General features: G+C 31.8%; 2 protein-coding genes and 1 long non-coding RNA gene across 3 annotated transcripts; 1 reads left to right on the top strand and 2 right to left on the bottom strand.

Moving 5' to 3' along the window:
• The first annotated feature begins 395 nt into the window (after positions 1-395).
• On the top strand, positions 396-813 carry LOC143191982 (uncharacterized). The gene is made up of 2 exons (XR_013004685.1): positions 396-534; positions 575-813. It is a non-coding gene; the product is annotated as an uncharacterized LOC143191982 (long non-coding RNA).
• A 5,346-nt stretch (positions 814-6,159) lies between these two features.
• Positions 6,160-10,217, bottom strand: LOC143191621 (uncharacterized). The gene is made up of 2 exons (XM_076396874.1): positions 9,922-10,217; positions 6,160-6,532 (listed from the first exon to the last, which is right to left on the bottom strand). The coding sequence occupies exons 1-2, from the start codon at positions 10,141-10,143 to the stop codon at positions 6,254-6,256; spliced, it is 501 nt and encodes a 166-aa protein (XP_076252989.1). The 5' UTR covers positions 10,144-10,217; the 3' UTR covers positions 6,160-6,253.
• Positions 10,218-11,192: 975 nt separating this feature from the next.
• Positions 11,193-13,285, bottom strand: LOC143190880 (uncharacterized). Its single transcript, XM_076395450.1, has 2 exons — positions 13,068-13,285; positions 11,193-11,565 (listed from the first exon to the last, which is right to left on the bottom strand). The coding sequence occupies exons 1-2, from the start codon at positions 13,236-13,238 to the stop codon at positions 11,308-11,310; spliced, it is 429 nt and encodes a 142-aa protein (XP_076251565.1). The 5' UTR covers positions 13,239-13,285; the 3' UTR covers positions 11,193-11,307.
• Between the last annotated feature and the right edge of the window lie 553 nt (positions 13,286-13,838).

Below are 13,838 nucleotides of genomic sequence, written 5' to 3'. Positions count from 1 at the left end.
CATTATCAACCGTAACACCTTCGGTTTGGATGAACTCGATAAGACATACAGAGGAAGTAATTGAAAAATGGTGGAATTGTTAACATGTTTTAGATAGATTAGAAATTAACAGTTTAGTGATTGAATTGGACAGTGAGTCGGAAAGTGAAAGTATCTGAAGGAAACTTTCAGGATATGTAATAATGCTGGAAATTCATGAGACAGAATGATGAGAGTGGAAACAATTAAAGATATGCACATAATTAATTGGACATAACTGTAGAAAATGGTATTGTAGGGCGTGAAAGATTTGTGTGCACAGATATGATTGTAATTGTTCAAAATTAAACATGAGCATTAGGTTAGAACGTATGAGGAGAGACGAATACTTACCGTTTTTTAGATATGGTAAATGCATTAGACAGAATTCAGTGATTAATTTTATGAGAAATGGTGTACACAGATAGTAGCAGAAGAAATAAGATATACAGTGATACCAAGATGATTTGACAAGTAAACCCACCATCGAAGGAAACGAGAACTAAACGTAAAAAGGTAAATAAGCTCTCGAAGGATAGTAAAATACGTTTCTCAGATATACAATTGTTAATTAGATAGATTAGGCCTCCAGGGGGATACCACTACATAAAAAAACGCACCTAGAACCACCACCACCACTCTACCTCATTGATGGCGTGGAAAAAAGTTCAATGTAAAGAAAACAAAACTAACCTACAAACTATTATATCTGTGTTCTTAATTGTAGTTTTAAGTCGTTCGAAAATATCTGTATTAGATGCACTATAATGTTAAAATAAATTATATTTGATAATATGTTTGTTCAACTATTTTATTTAGATTAGAATTTTTTTATATTTCAAAGCCAAACTGAACTAAAACTCAGAATTGATGCGGCAACATTGCAATATTTCTACGTCACAAATATCCATGACTCATTACTAAAAAAAAACTTTGAATAGTCTATATAGTTCTTGCGTTTAAATTTATCAACACTGCAGAGTACTATAAGCTAAGCAATTCTTCAAACCAATAGTTATGTTTATCTGATTTAACGTTAGGTATTTATTTGTTTAATTATTAAACCGTTTGTTACGGTTTTTTATAAAGTTATTTATTGACGTTCTTGTTTATTTAAATAGCACCTTCTAATAATATCAAAGGTAAGTTTCAAATCAGTTATTCCAAGCAGGATACATCAGTTTAATCTCTTTTTATCTCAATGTCTCTCATTCGATTCAGCAGCAAAAGAAAGAAACCGACATATGCGGAAAATTGATCTTGGGCTTGCTGTACAACCAACGCCGATGACAAAAAGGATGATCCCTCCTCTGTTTCCTCAACTTAATGATTTTATTATTCATACTGAATTTCGGTGGTGTCTTTGTCAGATTCAAAATATTGATGTTACACAATCTAAGCTATATTCTAAGAATTTGGAATACTTTAATAGTTGGAAGTCACCGGACGTTACAGAAAAAAATATATTAATGCCTAATTGCCTATTACCAGTAGACGTATAAGGAGTAATTTACAAGGTAGTAATTTCCATACAGATATCGATATATTTGAGGTAGAGTAAACAGTGTACGATAAGGCAAATAAGATTTATCGACAATACATTAATTGATGGAGAACGTTTCCTCTTCTTTTTTTAAATATTTAAAAATATATTATATAAAAAATATAAAATATATATATTATTTATATAAAAAGACTTTTTTTTACGGACCTACAGTTTAACTTGGTCTCCGAACCACGGTCCTCGGCATTAAGCTTACCGACTGGCCAGTGACCAACTTAGATGGTTATTCCTTGTCGGATTTTCCAACTTTACCTAAAAACATTTATAATTACAAACACAAACATAAAGTACATCCATGCCCCAGCAGGATTCCACTATATAGTAGATAGTTCTTTATACGTAATATATATTATCATTGCCTTTCTTTGGAAAAAATGTTCTATCTCTACTTTTATTGTATACTAGTTAATTATTAATTAGTATGAAAGGTATAAAGGCATATTATATATATATATATATATATATATATATATATACAAGGAAGTTGTTATATGTTATTTATATACAATAAATTTGTAATTCATATCCAAATAGGAGGTAATTTAGTAAATTGTTTATACTATAGTTAAGTTTCATTGTTTTATTTCTTTGATTTATAATTAAAAATTTAATATTAGGCTATATTTTTCTTTATACCTTCCATAAAATGCTTGCTCATTTAATATTTCATATTCTTATTTTCGGAAATGAATACTGATATTTTTAATCCCGCACTCACAATAGAGAAAACTAGTTTATGTCGATCTTATATAGGACTTCGACGGGAAGATGGACATAATATTAGGTTAGGTTAAGGAAGTACGGAAGCGCTATGGAAGTGGTACGGTTACAAGGGATAGAGAAAAGAGGATGAGACGTCATCATGGTGGCCTTTTATACCCGATAATCGCATAGTACCAATCAACCAGCGTTGCCAACCTTTGAAGTTAATGTAGATGTAATAATGGTGACCTAAAGGGTTTTAGCGGTCGCTACAGTATAATGCAACACTGTTTGTACTTTCAATCTACCAGACCACGATGGTTTTTAGTGTATCCTGGAAAGAATTGTCTCGTACTTACTCTTAATCATAACATCTCCATCTTCCATAAACATAATGTTATTTCCTCGAGAAACCTTAGTGTCCGTTTGTATCGCCGTTTCTCTGTTTACAAACCTGTCCTAATTTATAACTTTTTTACTGTCTATAACCTCATAAAGGTATAAGACTTCCCGGTTTCGGCGGTATAACGAGTAATATAAATAATTTTGTTTAATCATTTTAATTATAATGTTGAGTTTTTATTCTTACATATGTTTATGTATGAGTTTATTTTCGTTGAGAGAACCAATGACTTTCGACCTCTTATAAATGTAGCATTCGCAGATATGATAAATATATGCAGTTTATCAATTAGGTGAAAGTTAGCCAATAGTATATCAACATTAAATATACATTTAAAATAGAGGGAAGTCCCGTAACTTTAAACAGCATCTAGCGTCAGTGTGTCACACTACCTCGAAATATCAATTATTAACAAAATACAGTCAGGCGTTAGGTAAAGTTATGTTGAGTTGTTGAGGTCCTAATGGGTACAATATTGTAACAAGAGTCTAGTTGTGGAGAATGCTGGCAAGCGCGTAAGGACTTGAATTTGCGACGTTGCCAGTTGTTGGAAATCATGCGTATATTTGAAGATTTTAATATAAATAGAATAAAATCTCTTATACATCATCTTTTATACACATCTTCCTTAGCTATATATAAACACTGCAATAACAAACCAAAGTTGTAGTTTTTGTGTATTATCCGTCCCGGAAGAGTCTAATATATATTCTGTAAATAAATATTATTAAAATTATAAATATTTATTATAAATATATATATTATATATATTATAAATATTATTAAAATTCTGTAAATGTTTTTTGAAAGTATTTTATACAAATGTTAACTGATATTTAAATAAAATGTTTTATTAATATTATATATTTTTTAGTTTCCTCCTGTAATATAAGTATTAATTTAAACTCCTTGGGATATTCTATTAATAAATTAAAGTAAAATATATGAAAAACAAAGTGTGTACAGATAAAATTGTTAGTATAGATACAATGGACGTCAACAGAATATTGTCAACGATTAGGATGACAACAACAGGGGTGAACAGTTAAATGATATAAAGAAAAATGACAATTATTGAGAGTTAAGGGATAAACATGTTTTAATCTTATCCAATATCTGTCTGTTCTATGATCAATATATGAATTTTGACGCGGTAATAAAGTATAATAAATACCGAAAAAATATAAACGATTATGATATATTATTCGTTGTTTACATTTTAAGTTAAAATCACTTGGAGAATGGAAACCGTGCCACCAGTTTTCTGTATGTTTTTAAACTCGAGAAATTCTCGTGCTACCAAATCGGGCGAGTAAGAGGTAAACCAGTTTTTTCACCCTAATTTCGTGATTTACATTATTTGGCTGTAATGGAAACACTCAAGATTCGAAATTTAAGCAATATTTTAGGGTATTCTGATTCATACTAGTATAGCTATCAGATAATATGGCTAGAGTTAATTGCAACCTATTAAAAAATGAAGCTGCAATCTGGATACAATTAAGGAGGCTCTAATCTTTACTGTGAATTGTATTGTATATGTTCTATAGTGTGCTCAATAAAACAGGCAATTCAGATTCAGATTCGATGCATCAGATAAGTACTCTATCACTTTTTTGCTAGGGTAAAACGAGATATGAGATATGATTTGACAGCATGTTCCATATCATCTATGATGTGCATGAGCTGTTTTATTAGGTGGACTATATTTTTCTACAATTTTTTGTATTGTAATTTGGTTGATTCCTCTTACATGTCCGATACATGTCACTGTTGTATTATTATATGCATCTCACTACACAACACTATACAAGATCAGATGGTTTGATTCTTTTGAGTCTGTGACCTGTTCTGGTGGTATCCAAAAGCTGCAATATTTTAATATTATCATGAAAATGGAGCCATTCCTAATGCCCCCTTGCAATTGAATCTTGATTTCTTGACTGACTGTGGGTATCTGAAGGTCTCGATGTAGGTAATCAGTCCTATGGTATTTGAGTGCGCCCACAATACTTGTATGCTGACAATGTTGTATTTTTTTTATGTTACTCTTTGCAGAACATCCCCATAATTGAACTCCATATGTCCATATAGGTATTTGCTTATAAAATAGCAATTTACTATATAATGATAATTGTGATATTCTTCTAATTAGAAAGTACATTTTCCTATATTTCAATTCCAGTTCTTTTTATTTCGTCTTTATATGTTCCTTCCAGCGAAGTTTTGCATCAAGATTCATTTCGAGATATTTAGCGTTGTTGCTATATGGAATGACAGTATTATTTAATGTTATTGGTTCTTGCACTGACTATTTATAGGTGAACTGTAATGGTACAGATTTGTTTCATTAATTCTTATTTTCCAAGCTTGTGTCCAATTATTTATAATGTCACTTGCCCGTTGTAATTTTCGTGAGGCTTCTTCACTATTGTCTCCGACATCTATAATCGCAGTATCATCAGCAAATGCAGCCGTCGTAATATTCTCCATTTGTCGTATATCACAAGTGTAAAGTAGATAAAGCATTGGTCAAAAATTTTCTGGGGCATGTGATATTGCCTTGTCTCATTTGTTCATATAAGAATATCTACAAGAGAAGGTATAAAGCTATTACACTTTTTGTTATTTAATGAAATAAACCCCCTCAAGGTGATTATTTAATATTTAATTCACTTTTACACTTAAACACTATTTAAGTCCTGAATCGCTTTGCATCAAAATTCCTAGTGTTTTAATCTTAATTAATTAATTGGTTAATCCTCTCTTAAAAGGTTTACATTCAGGAGCTATTATTTAGTTTCAGCTATCAAATAATTGATCCAACAATAAAAGTATATGGCCGTTTGTGTAGCTTCTTTCGGAAAGGGATTAATTTCTAAAATTAAAAAATTAATATTTGATAGTTTATATGATTATTAATATGAATAAACGTACCTCAACTTACAGCAAAACACGCTGTAACGATTATAAATTTCATTGATGGTTAATCCAGTCACTTTGGGATTTTTAACATTAACGACCAAAATCATTCTACATTTCTTTACTATCTGTGCATCCCGGTTTCAGAACGCCTTCAAGATCGAGAATTCACTTTACTTATTATACTACCGTCTTATAAATACTAATGAACTAATAACTTAATCTCTAAACGTTATAAAAATATAAGTGCACTGCTCCTCAGGTTAGTCAAATGGAAATAGCGACTGAAACAAATAAACAATAAAGGCATTATAAAACACGTAATAAGTTAAAGGTAGCGACATCTACATGTTGGACGTCGCGAAACCTTTCCCCAAAATTTCCTATAAAGTTAAATCTCTATTTCTCTATGTTTATATATACAAAAGTCAAATGTCATTAAAATAAAATATTTTATTAAAACACTATTTTTTATCATATCCTAAGTCTGTCTATTCTATAAATAAAATATGAATTTTGACATGGTAGTGAAGGATAATCAACAACTTACTTTTGAGATAAGCATACGAATTTTATTATACAATTAATTGATTACATGAAATAATGTTAATGTACAGAATATATCGGGGCCGGATTCTATACATTTAACTACATTTACAATATTTTTCGCCGCCTACGAATATTTCTCGGTTAACGGTGTTGGCTATTACAGCTATATTCGAACGTGAACTATTCTCTTCTCCCCAGATTTCCACGGTGAAATCGAGACCCTTCGAATTCTTCGAAGTCATTTCAATCTTGACGTAATCGTACCCCAGACCTCCCTCTGTTATCCTGGTTTCGGCGGCATCGGCGTTCTTTAACATGTTGTTCGTAACTCGTACGCAACTGATCCTGTACATACCGCGGCTCATCCATGAATACTGAAAAAAAAAAAAAAAATATATATATATATATATATATATATATATATATATATATATATATATATATATATATATATATATATATATATATATATATATATTACGTTTTAAGTTAAAACTACTGAGAACGAAAACCATTCCACAAGTTTCTGAATGTTTATTTCAAATACAACGTGGGACAAAAGTCCCGCTACCATTTTGATTGCCAATAACTGACAAGTAAGTTGGTTTCACAGAGAGTTTATCTGGTCTTTACATTTTTTTCGTTATGATTGAAAAATTATATCGGTTAAATGGTGACCGCGATTCCTATGCAACTTTCGGCTTTTTAAGACACTTTTCATGACATCCTGCAACATCTGAGATTGAATTTCTTCAATTTCGTGACGAATATTGTCTTTATGATGTTGAATCGTTTGAAAGTGTGAAATCCGGAGATCTGGCTGGCCATGCTAAATAGCCATTTCACGAAATTAGTTTTCGTAGAAAAATATCAATAAATAATTGAAATGTTGAACGGGCTGTGTGTGCTGTGGCGATATCTTGTTGAACCACATGTTCTCTACTCCTTCCAATTTCATTTCAGGCACAAGAAAGTTTCGAGTCATATCTTGGTACCCTTCAGCAGTAACAGTAACTGCAACACCTTGGTCATTTTAAAAAAAAATATACCAATGATGTTTCCAGCATGAATACCACACAATACAGTTGTTTTTAGCGGATTTAATAATGTTTCATGAATTAATTGAGGATTTTGTGTTACCCAAAACTGACTGTTCTGTTTATTGATACGGCCATTGAGAAAAATGGACTTCATCGCTCATTATCAATTTAGACGAAAAATCTTCAATTTCACCAGACAGCTTTAGGATTGCATTACTGTTCTCAACTCGTTGATCAGGACCTCTCGGTAACGATTTTTGGGCTAATTGAATTTGGTATGGGAACATTTTCAAATCAGTTTTCAAAATTCGCCTTAAACTGCGTGCGTCCGAATTGATAGTTCTGGAGACTTCTAGGTTTTGTGAGGCACTGGACTTTTGACGCAATTTCCACAGTGACAATAATGAACGTGAAATTTGGACGTCTGCAGGACACAATGGTTAAAGCGAAACTGAGTTAAGCGCCACATAACCAAGATGGCGCGAAATCGAAATGGTAGCAGGACTCTTGCCCCACCTGTTTCGTTAGGTTTCATCGAATAAGTTTTAAATCTCGAGAAATTCTAATGCTACCAAATCGGGTGAGTAAGAAGTAAACCAATTTTATTTCCATCATTTGGCTAACGGAGACATTAAGATTCGAAATATAAGCAAAACTTTGGAGTATTCTGATTTGTGCTAATAAAACTATCAGATAAGATGGCACAAAGTGACTTGCAACCTATTAAAAGATAAAGGACCAATTCAGCAAACAATTCATGATGTCAGCACGCTGCAATATTGCCGCGTTAACATAAAAGTTTGCTTTACAATGTTGACCTCTTATTTATTATCACCAATGCGTTGAAGAATTTGTAGACATTTGACAACAAGGTAAACCAACGCGAATAGAAGTCGAATTTTATAGACTGATTGGGTTCCAACGCATCAGATTGTTTCTTTTTCAGAATAACCAGCTAGAACCATATGGTTTTTTGCTGATGTCGCTTCGGGTCCAGGATAGAAAGGTTTTGCGAGCGACAGAGATCCTGGGTTACGACTGGGATTGCCATATTTGGTTTAACTATCGGAGTTTGTGGATGGGTAGGGTTTTTATCGGATTGTTTTCGTGTTCTAAGGTGCCAAGGTAGGACCTCAAACTGTGTATATTCACATTCCTCATAAACCATGGGGCATTGAGTAACGCGCGGAATTTTTTGGATTGGAACACTTGGAGTAATACAAGTTATCTCTCGGAGACTGTACCAGACATGTGCTTCGTAGAGGTATACTGGACGGACTAACATTTCATACAGAGTCGCTTTTTGAGGATTGAGGGTTTGCTTTTTCTGTATAGTAGTGAAAATAGTAAGCTGTACACGCCATTGCCTTTCCAAATAACGTGCTGAATTTGGGCTGACCATTAGAACCTGCGGTCGAATTTAAGACCTTCTGAAGCCAGAAGATAGGGACTTTCCCAATTTGGAGACGGTATGAGCGCAACTCCTTCTTGCGATTGGACAGAATAGCCTGAGTTTTGCTCGAGTTAATTTGCAGTCGCCAGAATTTATACCATGCAATCACTTGGAGGAGTTGATACATTTTGAGTTGACAAATTGAACAAATGCATTAAATTAAATTCCTGCTATACAAGTGAACATTGGGTGCTTGCATGTATTTTGATCGTTTTTCACTCTAAAAAGTCATGTTGCATCAATCTCGACAAGTGGTAGTGAGAAGGTGTATTCTTCACAGCTCTTGCAACCAGTAGCTAAGCGTTGTCATGTATAAGAGGATGATTTAACGGTAAACATCTGCAGTAACCCTTCATGATACACTACACATTGGTGGTCCCACAATAGGCATAGCAAGACTCACAGAAATCTCTTAATTTTTACGTGGAAATCTATGAAACTACAAATATGACACACCAGTCAATCCAATTCGTATAGTCGCCATTCTCTCTTCTTTTGCATCCTTTGCATCGTATGTAAACATTTGAAAGTGCTTGATGAACTTCGGCAGCAGTTTATTCAAATCAAACCACAAAATCAATAGAATGTTATTTTACAGATTTTAGACTGTTTAACAGTTGTTCACGTTAATACGTCGAATTCTCACCAACAGATAATGATGATTAAGTTACACGCAAGCAACTAATATTAAAACCTAAATAGAGCAGTGGCCAATCTAGTTAAAAAGATCTTGTACAAGAAGTAAGAGAATTATATAATTATATAAAATATATAATTGAAATCACCATTTCGTCATAATCATCAGAAAATTCAGCCATTCTGAACTAGTCCTAAGAAATACTGCCAAATTAACACCAAAAATAATAACTCCTCCATAACAGTAAAATTGGAGATAAACAGAATAGAATCAGACTACTAAATGTTATTTACTTGCGTAGTTAATTGTATTTAAAAAAACAAATAATAATTACTATGATAATAAAATATGGCTTTGTAGAGAGAAATTGCTTTATCAACTATAAACCATATTATCAGTTGTTTTGCCGAAGGAGGACTGTATTATCTGGACTGATACATCCATTAGAAATTGATGCGCATGCACACATTCATGCAATCACTATGAAAGTATTCACTGGTACAAAATCCATCTTATAGTTATTGACATTTTAAAATTATTTCAGAGATATTTTTTAAAATTATGGTTGATCACTTTTATAAATTTATATTCTAGAATATATAATTATTCTTGTATGTATCTCTGATAACTTACATTTCTTTTCCTGATGGTATATTCTTGTCCTTCAAGCACGATGTCTTCCTGTACCACCTTTCTTCCACTGCAACTTCCCTCCCTTATAGAATAGGAATAGTCCGACCAACCAGATGCTGATGATGAGGACGAGCTGTACGTCTCTTGCGTGTAACTGTTATAACCAGCGTAAGATATCAACACACAATGGAGAATGAATAAAAGGCATATTATTCCTTTCATGTTGTTCCAGTAACACAATCTTGCAAATGAGACGATTTTAATTAATTGTCTAAACTAGTATGCTGGGTTTGGTATTCTTAAATACAGAAAAGCTTGTTTTTGTTGATACTATAACTGACATTCGACCTCTTTTGGATATAATAAAGATTAATAATATGTGCGGTTTATGAATTAACTGAGTGTTAAGTAAATGTTATGTTATATAATATTATAAAGAATAAAGCATTTAATAATATTTCTTTTGTAGTTGCACTATTGTATCACCGTCAGTATTTATTTATTTATTTATATATTTATTTATTTTTACAGATTATATTTATTTAATTTATTTAATTTTATTTAATAAACTTATTTCAGAAATTAGATTGTTTTTTATTTAAATTTTATTGGTCAATTACACATGATATTAGAGCCGCTACGTGCCAAATATGATCCAATCAAATGTCTTCATAGCAAAATAGTTCTCTTACAGGTACCTGTAATGGAGATTTAAATTGACCAATCAAATTACTTGAATGGCCGATTTAGCCCCATCTGGATGTTGGGTAAAGCAAAGCTTTTCTCCAGACCCTATTGAGTTGTCTCTGTATTACTCTTCTATATACTGCGTTTCGTAGTACATTATATCTTGAATAAATTGCTAGCTAATAAAATAGGACATTTTACTTAAAATTCGATTTTATTAATCAAAATACGCTGTTGCAATACAACGCTTTTCTAATTTTGTTCTATCATTTTCGTGTTACAATTTGCTTTCGAAATAGTCTTTCACGCCACTTTACCTAAAGCACACTTTTGTTATCTGCAAACATGGAACAGTCGCTAAAATCAATAACACAATAAATTCGATTTGACTGTATACATTGGTTCGAAAATAATAAAAAATTCACTAAAGCCGCTATAACTTTTGAACTGTATACAAATTCAAAATCAACTTTTTCGGATTTTTTTAAAGTGAACGAAATGTATCTTTTCTCTCAGTAATTATTGAAAAATCCTTATAATAGAATTACATACTCACAGTATTGTATTGTTTATAAGACAATGGATGTTTATCAACGATAAGTTTTATTAATTAATTAAATTATTACAGGAAGCAATTTAAATATATGTACAACAATATATATGCAACACTAAAAACTCGAATATTACTGCTGTAATTGATTAGCATCTGCAATATCTTTCTCCAGATACATATATTTCGGAATAGGTTTTATAACTGCCCCTACTGGCCTCCTCTCCCCAGATCTCCAATGTATAGTCCATGCTTCTCGAATTCCTCGAAATCAATTCCAGCCTGAGGTAGTCATATCCCAAACCGCCACCTGTCAGCCTGACCTGTGCAGCATCACTATTATACGGCATGTTATTCGTGACTCTAAAGCAACTGATTCTATAAATACCACGACTATCCCATGAATACTGAAAGAAAATAAACAATTATATTTATTATATTATGTTAATAATGTGTGGCTTTAACAAAAGAATAACTGAAAAGAGAAATTATCTGAATGATCAAATTTGCCATGAGTAAAACCAGTAATGAAAGATCCAAAAAGGTAATATAGATAGACAGGCAAAAAAACAGTAAAAAGACTATACTAAAATATCTGAAAAAATGAAAAATATAATGTTGGTTTCACCGAAAAGAAATTGTCCTGATACGAAGCGGATGACGAAACAAGATCAGCTTGATATTAGCTCTATTAGAGATCAAATATATACAAACAGGGAGTAGTTTTCTTAAGTATCTATAGGGAGCTTAGAGATATGTAGCTATTTGAGGAATGCATTCCTTCATACACTATTAAATTTAAATGAATGGATGGATAAAAGATTTAAATTGCATAAAGATAACCCACGAATAGATCTTACGGAACCTTCAAATATTGCTTTTAAATTGATATTTCAGAATATGACATTGGATCACTCATAGCAAGATTATAATAAAAATAGTGTTAAGACAACAAAATTTGATCGGTTGAAAATCGGTTGAAAAAATAGCTTTTGTTACTCCTAACATTTATTAATAATTCATTTCAGATATATTGTTCTTCATGCTTGAAATCGGAATGGTTAATAACACTTTCGCTTTGGATGAACTCGATAGAAACATTGAAGAAGAAATTGACAAATGAGGGAATCGTGAACAAACATTAGGTAGATTGAAAATTTACAGCTTAGTTATTCACTTAAATGAAACTGTCTGAATGTGGGATTATGAATTAACGCTGATAATTTCCAAGACAGAGTGATTTAGATCAAGTATCGGTCAGTTACAAATGATTCTAAAATTTTATTTTTTTTTGTCTAAGCAACCGGAAAGAAACGAACAAGAAAAGAAAGTGGGAACACAGATAAGATAAAAACGGAACAATTAAAGATTATACAGAGATAATTGAAGAACTAAAAACATCGGGTCAAGGTAGGATAGTATCAGAAATACTGAAAATACGGGTCCGAAAGCTACTGAATTATTAATGGATATTTATAATAAAGTATAGAAACAACAAGAAATCTCAGAAAATCGGCAAATTGCGCTTACTGTTCCAATACTAAGAAAATGAGACGATTTTAAAAAAGTGTGGTAATAGGGATTTTACCAAAAATAAGTACCTTTTCTTATTAATATTTCACCAATTACACGGAGAAGGGCAACTCACATGTATTAATTGTTATAGATTCGCTATAATTTTGCACATCCTATGCGACAAAGTCGACCATTACTTTTTACACCTTATTACTTTCTAACTTTCCATCTATTATATATATGGTGTATATTAACAATATATTGTTATAAGGCTGACATATGGTAATAAAATATATTCATAAAATGGTATTCGACACTTATATTTTTATAATCTTTAATTATATTTTAATATTTTTATGAGATATATCATATATATGGTATAAAGACAACTTACATTCTTTCTCCTGACAGTATAATGCTGAGCGGGAAGCACGATGTCCTCTTGCACCAGCTTACTCCCATGACAACTTCCTTCTCTTAGAGAATACGAATAGTCAGACTCGAAGGATTCCATACATAGCAACATAAAAGTTAATGCGAACAAAATAGATAAAGCTCCCCTCATGTTGCAATGGTATAGAACAATCCCGTCCGGATACTTTTACTTTTTTGTCATATTTTGCGATGCTTTTTATTCTTAAATATAGAAGAGTTTGTTTTTGCTGATACAAACAATTGACATTCGACCTGTCGAGAACATTAATAAAGTTAGCAGAGTTTATCAACTGATGAAGGTTAAACCAAACAATAATTAAATGAACCTATATTTAGCAAATTTGGTTATTATTTGTTGATTTTCGTTGTTTCAATTGCTAAGGTATGCGATACACGGTAATCCCTTATTACAGGAAACTATCTCGCAATAATACATAACAAAAACTAAATATTTGTAGGTGTAGACATTCCAGAGACCTTCAGGTTTCCTTGGCTTTTTGCATAATGTCGAAATGCAGTGGGATAGAAACAAAATATATATATTTCAAGACGCAAATATCGAAAACATCATTATCCCGGTCCATTAGTATGAATTGAGAAATAAACATTTGATAATTAGTTCAGTAAATCGGATTAAGGATGGCGGCAATCAAAAAAACTTTTAATAAGAACTTTAAAAACTTATATCTGTAGACTTAGAGATAGTTCAAAGCTTGGACATTTTTTAGCG

This window comes from Rhynchophorus ferrugineus, unplaced genomic scaffold (genome assembly GCF_030347505.1).
Source record: "Rhynchophorus ferrugineus isolate W39M unplaced genomic scaffold, kcgeb_rfMv2 rfM2, whole genome shotgun sequence".
Lineage (NCBI taxonomy): Eukaryota > Metazoa > Arthropoda > Insecta > Coleoptera > Curculionidae > Rhynchophorus > Rhynchophorus ferrugineus.
Note: the sequence above shows the minus strand (reverse complement) of the source record. Positions and strands in the feature narration are given on the sequence as shown.

What these genes read in the sequence shown, in the direction of transcription:
- LOC143191621 (XM_076396874.1), bottom strand. Translation starts at nt 10,143, where the DNA reads ATGAAAGGAATAATATGCCTTTTATTCATTCTCCATTGTGTGTTGATA. An exon ending in ATACCATCAGGAAAAGAAAT is followed by an intron (nt 6,533 to 9,921) that starts GTAAGTTATCAG and finishes TTTTTTTTTCAG; the next exon opens with TATTCATGGATGAGCCGCGG.
- LOC143190880 (XM_076395450.1), bottom strand. Translation starts at nt 13,238, where the DNA reads ATGAGGGGAGCTTTATCTATTTTGTTCGCATTAACTTTTATGTTGCTA. An exon ending in ATACTGTCAGGAGAAAGAAT is followed by an intron (nt 11,566 to 13,067) that starts GTAAGTTGTCTT and finishes ATTTTCTTTCAG; the next exon opens with TATTCATGGGATAGTCGTGG.